This window comes from Notothenia rossii (genome assembly GCF_949606895.1).
Source record: "Notothenia rossii genome assembly, chromosome: 2".
NCBI lineage: Eukaryota > Metazoa > Chordata > Actinopteri > Perciformes > Nototheniidae > Notothenia > Notothenia rossii.
In genome coordinates, this window is record NC_136904.1 from 55,647,244 (window position 1) to 55,660,448 (window position 13,205).

The window sequence follows — 13,205 nt, forward strand, 5'->3', positions numbered from 1 at the left end:
ACGGTGTTATAAATGAGGCCCCAGGGCACTACAACTGTATTTAAAGTCAACTTGGTGCTGTTGTGTTTAGTGCCAACTCCCTTCCCTCCGCTCATCTTTGCTTGTGTCTGTCTCTAAAGCCGGGCTCTGTTCGGGGCCATCTGCAACAGCATCCTCTGCACTATCATCGACCAGGCCCCCTTTGCTATCGACGATTTGATGAAGGAGGTGAAGGCAGCGGAGGCCTCAGACTCAGACTCAGGACAGGCTTCAGAAGAAGACGACGGTGACGAGCAGCCGAAAGAGAGGAAGAGCAAAGCTGTCTGTGAGATAGGGAGGAAGCAGATCAACGGTATGGCTCACTGGATCAACTCCTGACGGGTTAATTATATTTCCTATTTCCGATACTAGGCTAAGACTAAGCTAATTTACAGATGGCCCTGAGCCCAATAGAGATTGCCCTGAAAAATGCACACGGGCTAAATGACGCACGAAGGGTTTGGGGGGCCTCCTCCCCCTAGAAAATGTAGATTTTTGCAGGTCTTGGATGCTGTCTGGTGCATTCTCTAGACTGAATTATAAGATGAACCACCACAATATTATATTGTTCGATTTCAATTTTATTCTTAATTTCACTTGTTTGTTTGTTCTTGTTCTTGTTTGCTCGCTTGCATGCCCTGCTTAGCTATAAGAAATACTTAAGTTGTTGGTCAAGACACTTTCCCTCTGATGAAGGCAAATACCTTCCCAGATGTAAAAAAGTAGAAAACATTACATTCAGTTATAACTGCCAGTTGAAAACTGCGAGTGATTCATTATTCTGCCCAGATCTTCTGTCATTTTCCGATTTGTGTTCTCTAAGTAACACATTGTTCTCAAAAGACTAGTTCATGTTTGTGTATAGCATACAAAGGATTACCTATTTATGCTACTGGACAACTTATCTGTGTTCTGAAATAATACTTGAATACCATTTTGAGATATTGAAAGTTGAAATGTAACTGGTCAACTCGGCAGCTGCTAAGCCTAAAATAGAATGCAGGACTAACAAGAAGTAAAGTAATGGATACTTGAGTATTTTAGTTTTTCTTTTTTTTCAGGCAATAAATCAAATGATGATGATGATGATGATGATGATGATGACGAGCTTCTTCACCTGGAGGAGGAGTCTGAAACAGAAGAGCCATGTGATGAAGTGGTCGGCCCGGTGCTACAGGTGAAGGCTTTCCAGGGTGTCCGCGGGGTCTTAAAAAGTATTAAAAGTTGATAAATCAATTTAGCGAAAATTAAGGCTTTTAAAAAGTATTAAAAGGCATTTTCCAAGGTATTAAGAAGGTTCACAGCAACGACAACATGAAACACCCTTTAATTTACTGAAACGACATGTCGGGAAACCCCCTCAAGGCGTCCCCCATAGCACGCCGTAAAATGCTGCTTCTTATTTTAAGTTTCGTTGCCTTGCTCCGCTCTGTGGGGGGGGGTCCCAAGGTGGGTAGACCGGCATACGCAACGCTCTGGGGGTCCAACGGCTCCGTGTGCAAGCCCTATATGATCATTTTCTGATAACGATGAAATAGCCCGCCTCCCTCTCCCCACGTCTCCTGCTGCTGCTGGGCTGTCAGAAGAGGGGGAGGAAAAGAGAGGCAGGCACCGTTTATTAAATATTATTATACAGAGAACAGAGTCGTTATCAATTTGTTTTAAAGCTCAATAAATAACAAGGAAGACCTCTGATCGGCACTTTTCTAATTTTGTACGGAAGATTTAAACTTTAACGGACATGTTGACCGGCGGAATATATTTTTTAACGGAAACTCCGCCGCACGGTCACCTCGTTCCTTGGAAGAGGCGGAGAGGTGGGTGTTTTTCATCTGCTGGTGGACTACCTGAGAGATACAGCAGGAGAACACGCCGTCCACTGCGGAGAATAAACAGAAGGGCAGCCATGGCAACCATGCTCCGGGGTCTTCTTCGCTGCTTTTGGTGTATTTTGTGGCGGCAGCAGCGCCACTTACAGGCCTGATATATGTACTACATCGTTTCCAGCATTTCCAGCGGTCTAGTGTGAACGGACACGTTAATGAATCGAATGCGTGTGAACGGAAGACTTTTTTGCGTTTGCGTTTTACCGTATGCGTCCTCGTGGGGCCGGGGTCTAAGCCAAACTATATCCGGTCATAGAGATCTGCTATTTTAAAGTAAAGTCAACACACATAGACCCTAAATATAGTCTATATTAAGAACGAGAAAAGTATTAACATATATATCGTTTTTTGTAAACATATAAAAAATGTGTGAGGGTGATGACGTCAGAGCATCGTGCTATGTGCCAGGGCTTAGCCCCGGACAGCCCCAGCCCAATTTAACCCCTGGGTATTTGAGAGGGAGCTCCTATATGGCATTACCCCGCTGAAGCTCACCAAAGTTTAACATATTTCATAGTTCAAAGTTTTGTCAATTGTTTTGTTTATTGGTCAAATACTGGTTCTAATGGTTTCTGAGGAGTTTTACTGGAATGAAAGAGCACAGAGTCTACAGAAGCAAAAAAGCAGCATACTGCATTAAACCTGACCTTCACAGAGAGGTTGAAGTTCATGTGGAGAGGAGGCTTCAGTAGTCTGTCTGCACTCTGTTTAGTTGTGCTATCTTACAATCAATATAGTAAATGTGAGGTAAAGTGTGTTGCCAATGTAACCGGTTAGAACTCAAAGTTGCGATGAGGTCTTAAAATGTATGGAAAGGGTCTTAAAAAAGGTCTTAAAAGGTATTCAATTTGACCTCAGGATTCCTGCATATACCCTGCTTTCTCTCTTTTAATGGTGTTTTCCTTTTGAGATGAAATCTGCTATGGTTAAACATTTCAATCCAATGCATGCCACTTGTTTTAAACTATACTGTTCTATATTATTCTCTCCTTATTTTAAGCTTAATATTCTAACTTGTTAAACTAAAGGAAACTATAGCAGCTGAAAATCAGTAATGTTTTAAATGAATCTGTCAACTCATCTCAGAAAAGTTTGTTTCTGTGTGAGGAAACATTTATAGCCAATATGTTTAGTTGAACTCATCAGTTTGGCCCAGACTGTGGACATTTGTAATAGAGATGACCTCGTTTGTTTTCTGACGAGCTCTCTGTGTATTTTGCAGTTTGCCTACACGGCCCTTGCAGACAAGCTGTTTGGGTTGGCCAGTCGCAGCAGCACACCCAGCCAGAACAGACAGAGGCTGTACAAAATCATCAGAGTGTGAGTAAAACCATAACAATACTGTGTGTGTGCATGCATGTGTCCTTTGTGATCAACGTTTACAGTTATCCTTTCTGTGATTTAAATTCAAAGGCCATATTAATAATAGGATTGTTTCACATTCTTATTTTTACAGCATTTCTATTGGCTACATTGGCACTGTACTTACTGTTTCAGCTAAATACAGCATGATCAATACCACAAGACTAAAACAAATATTTTCAGAGATTGCATACCAATCAATGTCACTACTCTTTAAGTTATTCCTCAGTAAATTCCTGAATGTATTTAAATGTTTCTTAGCAGTAGCTGTGCATTTCACCCCTATGCCTTCAGTAGTTTCCTACCTGAATAAATACACCTCTTGATACCATCATTATGACGCCACGGCTATAGAAAGCATTAATATTATACAGAAACGCAGAATAAAAGGGCGTTGCATCACAGATAGGTATCTAATGTAGCGAGAATGAATGCAGTTACTAAAGCGGGAAACCCAGATAACACAATTCACCAAGTCTCCTTTCACTGCAGCTACTGCTGCGCCACATACATCATCTCTAGCAGAAGCATCAATATTTACTTCTTAAAATGACAAGAACATTTCAACAACAACAAAAAAGGTAATTCAAGCCTATACTCACCAATACGTTTGATTATTTGTACTCAAAACCCATCCTCCCTTCCCTCAAGAGATGAATTGGTCTGTGGTAATTTAATTCTTATTGTAAGTCTCGCCGCTGCCATGGTTAGACAACTCAAGTTTGCAAACTTATATGGCTCCAAACACCAAGTGCCAAGTGGATCAGTTGAGAATATCAGGCATTCCCATTAATGCAGTGCTCCTCGGAGGCTGTGAGGTACCACTGTAGTTAGTGAGTTGGAAGTGGTGGACAAACCCTTCCCCCGGCTGCGACAGGCTTGCTAGCTTCACCAAATCCATTTATCCTCCGCTGTCAGCCATTGTTGTCTGAAAAAACAGCTTTAACATCTAAACACAAATATGTTACCTTGTGCAGGTTGCTAAGGACGTTACAGATGCTGTGTGCCAGCAGGTCGCTACCGGTAACTATCGCTACACACGCTAGTATTTGCTAGTCCTGACAATCCTCAGTGCATGACATTAAGGATTTTGGGAGATGGCCCTGTGGGCCATCTAAGCTTATTTACAGATGTCCCTGAGCCAAAAAAATGCGCGCGGACTAAATGACGCACGAAGGGTTTGGGGGGCCTCCTCCCCCTAGAAAATTTAGATTTTGCAGGTCTTAGATGCTGTCTGGTGCATTCTCTAGACTGAATTATAAGATGAACCACCACAATATTACATTGTACAATTTCAATTTTATTCTTCATTTCACTTGTTTGTTTGTTCTTGTTTTTGTTTGCTCGCTTGCATGCCCTGCATAGCTATAAGAAATACTTACGTTGTTGGTCAAGACACTTTCCATCTGATGAAGGCAAATACCTTCCCAGATGTAAAAAAGTAGAAAACATTACATTCAGCCAAAACAAACATTATTTCCACTATTATGGCCCCTGTTAAAAATGTTTGTAATGTTATCTACTGTAAGTTGGTCGAACGAATGCCTCCTCATCCGGAAGCTGATCGAGCAGACCCGAGCAGCAGTCGAGAGGAGCCGAGCGCATCCGCGAAACACACAAAATGGCGACGTCAGAGTTCCCGTTAGCCGGCAAATCTAAATTTCTTCGGTCAAAATGTCCGGTAAAAAATCATTTCCCTTTAGCGCAATACCGCTTCAGTTGCGCCACTTATGTGACAGACAAGAAGAGTATGTGACAGACAAGAATAGTCAATTCTAATGTCTCACACTTAATGTGGAGAAATAGATGGGTAACCTGTATGGCAGGGATCACCAACTACATTTGTCCAAGGGCCAAAATGTATCCAATAGACACTACCGCGGGCCAGCGATTTTTATATAGCCCAGAATTTGGAAGTGGTTGACCGGGGGGGTGCTAGTGGAGCACGCTCAGGTACTGCGGACCGCATAAAGCTTAGCAGGCTCTTCACGCTAAAAAAGGATCACTTCTAGGCAGGGTGGGGAGGGTTACTTTGTAAATGTAATCAGTTACTGAATACATGCTCTGAAAGTAATCAGAATACAGTTTAGAATACTTTTGGAATACTTTATTTTTCCATAACAGATGGGTATGTTTTGGTGAACAGGAGACACTTATTTTACTGTTTAATGGCTTATCAAGAACTCAAACACAGCATCTTGGTTTCATGGTCAGCTCCCTCTCATCTGCAGCCCACATAAAAAAACATCACCCGGACTGCATTCTTTGTACTGTCTTAAAACCTTTCCTTGGAATATGTTATGAATTGTAAGGTGTCCTTGGGTGCTTTGAAAGGCGCCCCTAAATAGAATGAATTATCATTATTATTTATTATCTCAAACGATGTAATAACTTTTCAAACTTTTTCCAGTCACTTGCCCCATGCATTCAGCAGCAGCAGGCCATTCACTTTGATTTGATCCCGTTATGAAATGTCATCATTTCGACAATAAATAAATGCAAACGTTATCTTGCACATTTTATCCAACCATCTCCGTTTCTAACTTTCAATATATTTTAAAAGAGATCTCTCTCTCTCTCATCTGCGTGCGGGGGCGGGGCCTCATAGACACGCTGCATCTCTCTCTTGCTCAGACATGCTGCAGCGCTGTGCAGTGTGCACACAGTTCTGCCGGTAATGAATTTTACATTTTGTGAGGACACTTTTCCACCAAAAATTTCAATAAGTATTCCAACATGTATTCACTTCAGGTTTACGAAAGTAACTGTAATCAGATTACTAGTTTTTCAAATGTAACGCCAGCTGAATACAGTTAGCCTACTTGATTTTTATATTCTGATTTACATAACGCGGTTACATGTATTCCGTTAAAACCAAACCCTGCTTCTAGGCTACTGTCCCGCCGCAGCTCCTGCCTCTCTGTTGGACTCCGGTACTGCACCTTACTCACGAGACGTTGTAAAAAAGAAAATGGGTGGGGGGGCGAACGCCGGATGAGAATGTCTGGCGGGCCGGATGTGGCCCGCGGGCCGCCAGTTGGTGGTCACTGCTGTATGGGTTGATTGTGCGCTGATCTGTTGGTAATGCCTCGGGGTTCCGGTGGGCATGTAAACAAATGCATAATGCCGTGCTATATTTTGTGGCCTCACCCAGTTGCATAGCGACACTTATTGTTTAGGTGTCTTTTAATAAGCAGGTAGTTCTAATCTGACGGGAGAGAGAGATCAGCTGCTGCTGACGAGTCGACACGCAGCTCTGCATGATCACATGCAGCGGTGAGCGGACAAAACACACACTTCAGGTTAGAATATCACACGTAGCTATTTTAATAACCTCTCAAACTACCTAAACTAGTTATAGATATGTTTAGTTATACTGTCGGGTCACTCATTACTGGATCCGCGAGCTGCATGATACTAGCATAATAGATTGCCCGATCGGGCAACCAGCAGGTGAGGCTTCATTGCCAGAGCTAAATACTAGATGGCCCCGGGCCATCGGGCAGTCGTTAATGTCGAGCCCTGCAATCCTCTCAAAGGACGTAAAAATGCCGACGTCATCGTTTGATGGCCCTGGTGTCGCCAACTCGAAATCTGATTGGTCAATGTAACAGTTTCATTGCCAATTTTAGCTACTGGTGTGATCCCATTTTTGATTCCGCGGTTGATTCTGAAGTCCTCAGGGCAGATTTCTTTGACCCAGCAACCCATTCTGACTTAAATATGATTGGATAAAAAAAGCTCCAACATTATCAACCATTACTGGATGCAGCGCAATACAGCTGAAAGTTATACAATGAAGAAAATGGACTATTAGAAATCTATATTAAAAGGTTAGTCAGGGATTCTGATAGGGTTTAGTCCAGCAGAGAAGGCCTTGCTGGCCCTGACGGCTCATCACTGATTCCTAGCAAACATACTTTGTTGAATGTCGTACCAATGTCCCTTGCCATTTTAAAAGCAAGAGGAATAAGCGACCATAACTAATAAGATACGGTCCTACTACTTTTATCGATACCGCTTATCGATCCGGTCTTTTAACGGTACTCTTATCGGTTCTTTTGGACAAAAAAATTATGTAAACTAACGAAATAAATTGTGAATAGGCCTGTCACGATAAATAATTTTGTTGGACGAAAAATGTTCCTGGAAATTATTGCGATAAACGATAATATTGTCGGCACCATTGTAAGACCATTTTAGACCACTGACATAATGATAATATATCATCATAATTCTAGTACATCCTTTCAAACAGAACTTTTTATTGAACATTCAACATTGCAAATGAAATGTGAAATAATATTAAAATATATAAATGATATATAATAAATAAAACAAATTAATTAAATTATAATAAATTAATTAAATCACACACAACCAAAACAATAAATTAAATAGACTCAGGCTGTAAAACAGAGCTCTCAATCCATCTATCTATCCATCTCTATATAGATAGATAAATATATTTATATAAATATATATATAAATAAATCAATATGAGCACACATTGTCTCACAATCAAAAAACATCTCCTTAAAACAACAGTCATGTGTACAGTCCACTGTCCATACAAAGACCCAGATGCCTCAACAGTTCATATCCAAATCTGTTTTTCGAAGTTTTCGAGCAAGGAACACCAACATGTTTGCATTGTTTGTGTTTTAGGTGTAGTTTAAAATGCGTGGTATTGCCTGCTTTTGTCGCTACCTTTTTTTAAATAAATGCGACACACCGCCCGGCTCATTCAAGTCCGTAGGTTGGCCTCGTTGATTTAGCTTGAATCCAAAATACTGCCACACCGGAGAATCGAGATGTTTAGGTTTTGTAGCCAATTCCATTTCACATTAAATTCCCCGCGAGTAAGTCACACGTTGTCTCCCGCTTGTCGCTATATTATTAATTTGGCTGCTACGCTGCTGTACGTGCACACAGTGTCCTGACCTGGCTGTGTGTCAGCCCCGCCCCTCACGGCGCGCATGGATGGCAGCCACAGCTTGTCTGGCAGCCACAGCGCTCCTAGCTAAAATGCTGGTCACATCCTTATGTAAACAAACACGCATGTAAACGGCAATTTATCGAGCTCAGAAAAGTTATCGAGTCCATTTTTATTTATCGTAAGATAAGTCAATTTATCGATTATCGCGACTAATTGTGAAGAAAATTAACACTGCTTTTTATTTAAATTAACTAAATAATATTTCACATCAAAAGAAACAACAATGTATACAAGTAAACAAATCGTATTAAATAATCTAATGACAGAATAGCTGAAACTTTAACAAAATAAACGCAAGCCGTTATCGCCACGGAGGAGCACACAGCCTTTGTGAGCGAGCAAGACAGAGAGAGCACACTATTTAATATAGACTAGTTATAAAAAATAAGTAAGTAAGAAATCATTCCAATGTGTACTATAGCAGGGGTTCCCAAAGTGGGGGTCGCAACCCCCCGGGAGATGATTACAAAATTGAAAATAAAAGTTGTTTTAAAGGTCCCATGTCATGGCTATTTCTACTGATCATAATTCCATTGTTGAGGTACTAGAATAGATTTACATTGTGCAATTTTCCAAACTCACATTGGTTTCTCATACAGCATCTCTGCATAGTATGTTTTTTCACTCTGTCCTACACTGCTTGTTGGAGCTCCTGCCCCCCCCTCCCTGTGAGCCCAGTGGCCGTCTGCGAGACAGCGAAACCCAGCCCGAACACACACACACACCTGCAGCCTGGCTGTGAGTCTGTCTGTGTGTGTGCTCACACAGAAACTCACAGCCTCGCCGCGTCCCGCCGTCTCAGGGAAGATAAATCGGCGGAGCTGCAGCTGAGAAAAGATTGAGTGTGTGTGACGAAGTCCGCGGATTGGTCAATTTGGACCAATCCACGGACTTAACCTAACGGCCCTGCGGACGTAACTTAACGGCTCCACAGATTGGTCCATTGGGACCAATGGGTCCATTTGGATATGGGCATGTCACTGTACCCAGGAAGAAACCAAGAAATGTCCAACGAGGCGTTCTGGGGCAGCATAGACAGGTCTTTTCTGTATTAGTTTTACTCGCTACAGGGTGTACTTTGAGGGTTTTTGACTCTGCAGACCATTTACATGCATAAAAGCCTTCATAACACACGAGGGGACGGGTAATAGCCGGAAAAGCCTGACATGGGACCTTTAAAACTTTTTCATACCAAGGACCACTTAACCTGTTAAGCCCTGAGCCTGTTTTTCAGGTTTCAGGCTCGAAAATGCTATGCCCAAAACAAATGACTATAACTTAACTTCTAAAAGGGTTATATGAATAATTTATTTTATCAAAGCAAGGTTACATCTGTGAGTTGGATGTAGACGATTTATTTCAAAAATGGGATCCAGAAGCCATTTGATACTGGTCTTCATCACTGTGAAAACAAATGTGGAAAAAATAAATTGATTACTTCACTTGCTTATTCTTTCAAAAATGTAACTCAAATCAGAAATAATTCCTCCATTTACCGTGTGTGAAATAACAGTAGTACACACACACTATATATATATATATATATATATATATATATATATATATATATATATATATATATATATATATATATATATATATATATATATATATATATATACAGGACTGTCTCAGAAAATTTGAATATTGTGATAAAGTTCTTTATTTTCTGTAATGCAATTAAAAATAAAAAAAAATAAAAAATGTCATACATTCTGGATTCATTACAAATCAACTGAAATATTGCAAGCCTTTTATTATTTTAATATTGCTGATTATGGCATACAGCTTAAGAAAACTCAAATATCCTATCTCTAAATATTAGAATATCATGAAAAAGTATACTAGTAGGGTGTTCAACGAATCACTTGAATCGTCTAATTAACTCGAAACACCTGCAAGGGTTTCCTGAGCCTTGAAAAACATTCAGCTTGGTTCAGTAAACTAAATCACAAGTATGGGGAAGACTGCTGATCTGACTGCTGTCCAGAGGACCGTCATTGACACCCTCCATCAGGAGGGTAAGACACAAAAAGAAATTTCTCAAAGAGCAAGCTGTTCACAGAGTGCAGTTTCAAAGCACATCCACAAAAAGTCTGTTGGAAGGGGGAAATGTGGCAGGAAACGCTGCACAACCAAGAGAGATGACCGCAGCCTTAACAGCATTGTGAAGAAGAGTCGCTTCCAGAATTTGGGGGAGCTTCAAAGACAGTGGACTGAAGCTGGAGTCCAGGTATCAAAAGTCACTGTTCACAGACGTGTCCGGGAAATGGGCTACAATAGCCGTATTCCCATGGTCAAGCCACTTCTGAACTCAAGACAACGGAAGAGGCGTCTGACTTGGGCTAAGGAAAAGAAGCACTGGACAGTTGCACAGTGGTCCAAAGTCCTCTTTTCAGACGAAAGCAAGTTTTGTATTTCATTTGGAAGTCAAGGCGCCAGAGTCTGGAGAAAGGCTGGAGAGGAGCAAAATCCAAGTTGCTTGAAATCCAGTGTGAAGTTCCCACAGTCAGCGATGGTTTGGGGAGCCATGTCAGCTGCTGGTGTTGGTCCACTGTGTTTCATCAAGCCCAGAGTAAATGCAGCTGTGTACCAAGAGATTTTAGAGCACTACATGCTTCCGTCTGCTGAAAAGCTCTATGGAGATGAGGAATTCATATTCCAGCATGATCTGGCACCTGCCCACAGTGCCAAAACCACCAGTAACTGGTGTACCGACCATGGCATTACTGTCCTCGATTGGCCTGCAAATTCCCCTGACCTGAACCCCATAGAGAATATGTGGGGTATTGTGAAGAAGAAGCTGAAAGACACCAGACCCAACAATGCTAATGAGCTAAAGGCCGCTATTGAAGCATCCTGGGCATCCATAACACCTCAGCAATGCCACAGGCTGATTGCCTCCATGCCACGCCGCATTAATGCAGTAATCCGTGCAAAAGGATTCCCAACCAAGTACTGAGTGCATTAATGGACATTTTCAAATGTTTGATTGTGTTTTGCTGTTATAAATCTTTTTTTTTTTACTTGGTCTGAGGAACTATTCTAATTTTTTGAGATAGGATTTTTGAGTTTTCTTAAGCTGTATGCCATAATCAGCAATATTAAAATAATAAAAGGCTTGCAATATTTCAGTTGATTTGTAATGAATCCAGAATGTATGACATTTTTGTTTTTTTAATTGCATTACAGAAAATAAAGAACTTTATCACAATATTCTAATTTTCTGAGACAGTCCTGTATATATATTAGACCCTCCAGAAAAACGCGGGCAAAAATCCTTGATTATGCGGGCTAAATTCCTTGATTATGCGGGCTAAAATCCTTGATTATGCGATTAAACATGCAGGGTTTTATGTGATTTTATGCGGTGAAACTGCGGGAAGTTGCGAAATATGCGGAAAGTTGCGAAATATGCTAAATATGCGGGGAAAAATTATCGATTTTTTTTAAAAATATTGGGCTGTCTTATTTATTCTCTCTCACACACAACCTGGCACTAACGTTAAACCCCTTTACTATTCAATTAAACACATTCAATGTTTATTTATTGTAAAAGCAATTGGGCTATTTTAATCACACACACACACACACACACACACACACACACACACACACACACACACACACACACCACACACACACCCCCACACACACACATACACACATACACACACACACACTTCTCCGCCTCATTCTGTTTTCATTTACTCGTTCGTTATCTGCAGCTTCAATCTTGTAGGCTACTCACCTCGTTTCTTGTAGCCCTCGAAAGGGTTTTGGAGGTTGATGCCTCGTGAACGTGAGTTGTTTGGCTTTCTTGTCCGCAGCAGCAGAAAGCATTTTCGAATGTTTGAATGAATCAAAGCGGGTCGTCACCGTCGATTTTCTCTTATGCTCCAACACACAGTTGCACGGGGTGCAGAATAGTTTCCCCCCACTTTTTGCCCGGTCTTTAGTAGAAATGTTCGTCGGTAAATGAGATGGATTAGATATTTTCATTTTGGTGTTTTCTCTATCGTGTGAGCTCCACACGTTCACTCTATTGTTGTTTACATTCTGTGATGCGCGAGCTGATGACGTCACGTCAAGACGAGTTAACTTTTTTTCTTCTCAACTTTGTGTGGAAAAATGCGGGGATTATGCGGCCTTTGGATAAATATGCGGCCTTTTAGAAATCTGCGCCATTTTGCTGATTATGCGGTAAATTCTGCGATCGCAGAATCACGTTTTTCTGGAGGGTCCAATATATACACATATACACAGTGGGGCAAAACAGTATTTAGTCAGCCAACAATTGTGCAAGTTCTCCCACTTAAAAAGATGAGAGGCCTGTAATTTTCATCCTAGGTGTACCTCTCAACTATGAGAGACAAAATGAGAAGAAAAAAATCCAGAAAATCACATGTCTGATTTTTAAAGAATTTATTTGCAAATTATGGAGGAAAATAAGTATTTGGTCAATAACAAAAGTTCATCTCAATACTTTGTTATATACCCTTTGTTGGCAATGACAGAGGTCAAACTTTTTCTGTAAGTCTTTACAAGGTTTTCACACACTGTTGCTGGTATTTTGGCCCATTCCTCCATGCAGATCTCCTCTAGAGCAGTGATGTTTTGGGGTTGTCGCTGGGCAACACAGACTTTCAACTCCCTCCAAAGATTTTCTATGGGGTTGAGATCTGGAGACTGGCTAGGCCACTCCAGGACCTTGAAATGCTTCTTACGAAGCCACTCCTTCGTTGCCCGGGCGGTGTGTTTGGGATCATTGTCATGCTGAAAGACCTAGCCACGTTTCATCTTCAATGCCCTTGCTGATGGAAGGAGGTTGTCACTCAAAATCTCACGATACATGGCCCCATTCATTCTTTCCTTTACACGGATCAGTCGTCCTGGTCCCTTTGCAGAAAAAAAGCCCCAAAGCATGATGTTTCCACCCC

At 41.2% G+C, this 13,205-nt stretch overlaps 1 protein-coding gene across 2 annotated transcripts in view; it reads left to right on the plus strand.

Moving 5' to 3' along the window:
* Positions 1 to 13,205, plus strand: part of rrp1 (ribosomal RNA processing 1) — a 45,902-nt gene that overhangs the window by 17,455 nt on the left and 15,242 nt on the right. For both annotated transcript variants that reach the window (XM_079663115.1, XM_079663116.1), the window contains exons 8-10: positions 120 to 331; positions 1,080 to 1,195; positions 3,127 to 3,224. In XM_079663115.1, coding sequence (XP_079519241.1) covers positions 120 to 331; positions 1,080 to 1,195; positions 3,127 to 3,224 — 426 coding nt within the window. The remainder of the gene's footprint in view (positions 1 to 119; positions 332 to 1,079; positions 1,196 to 3,126; positions 3,225 to 13,205) is intronic.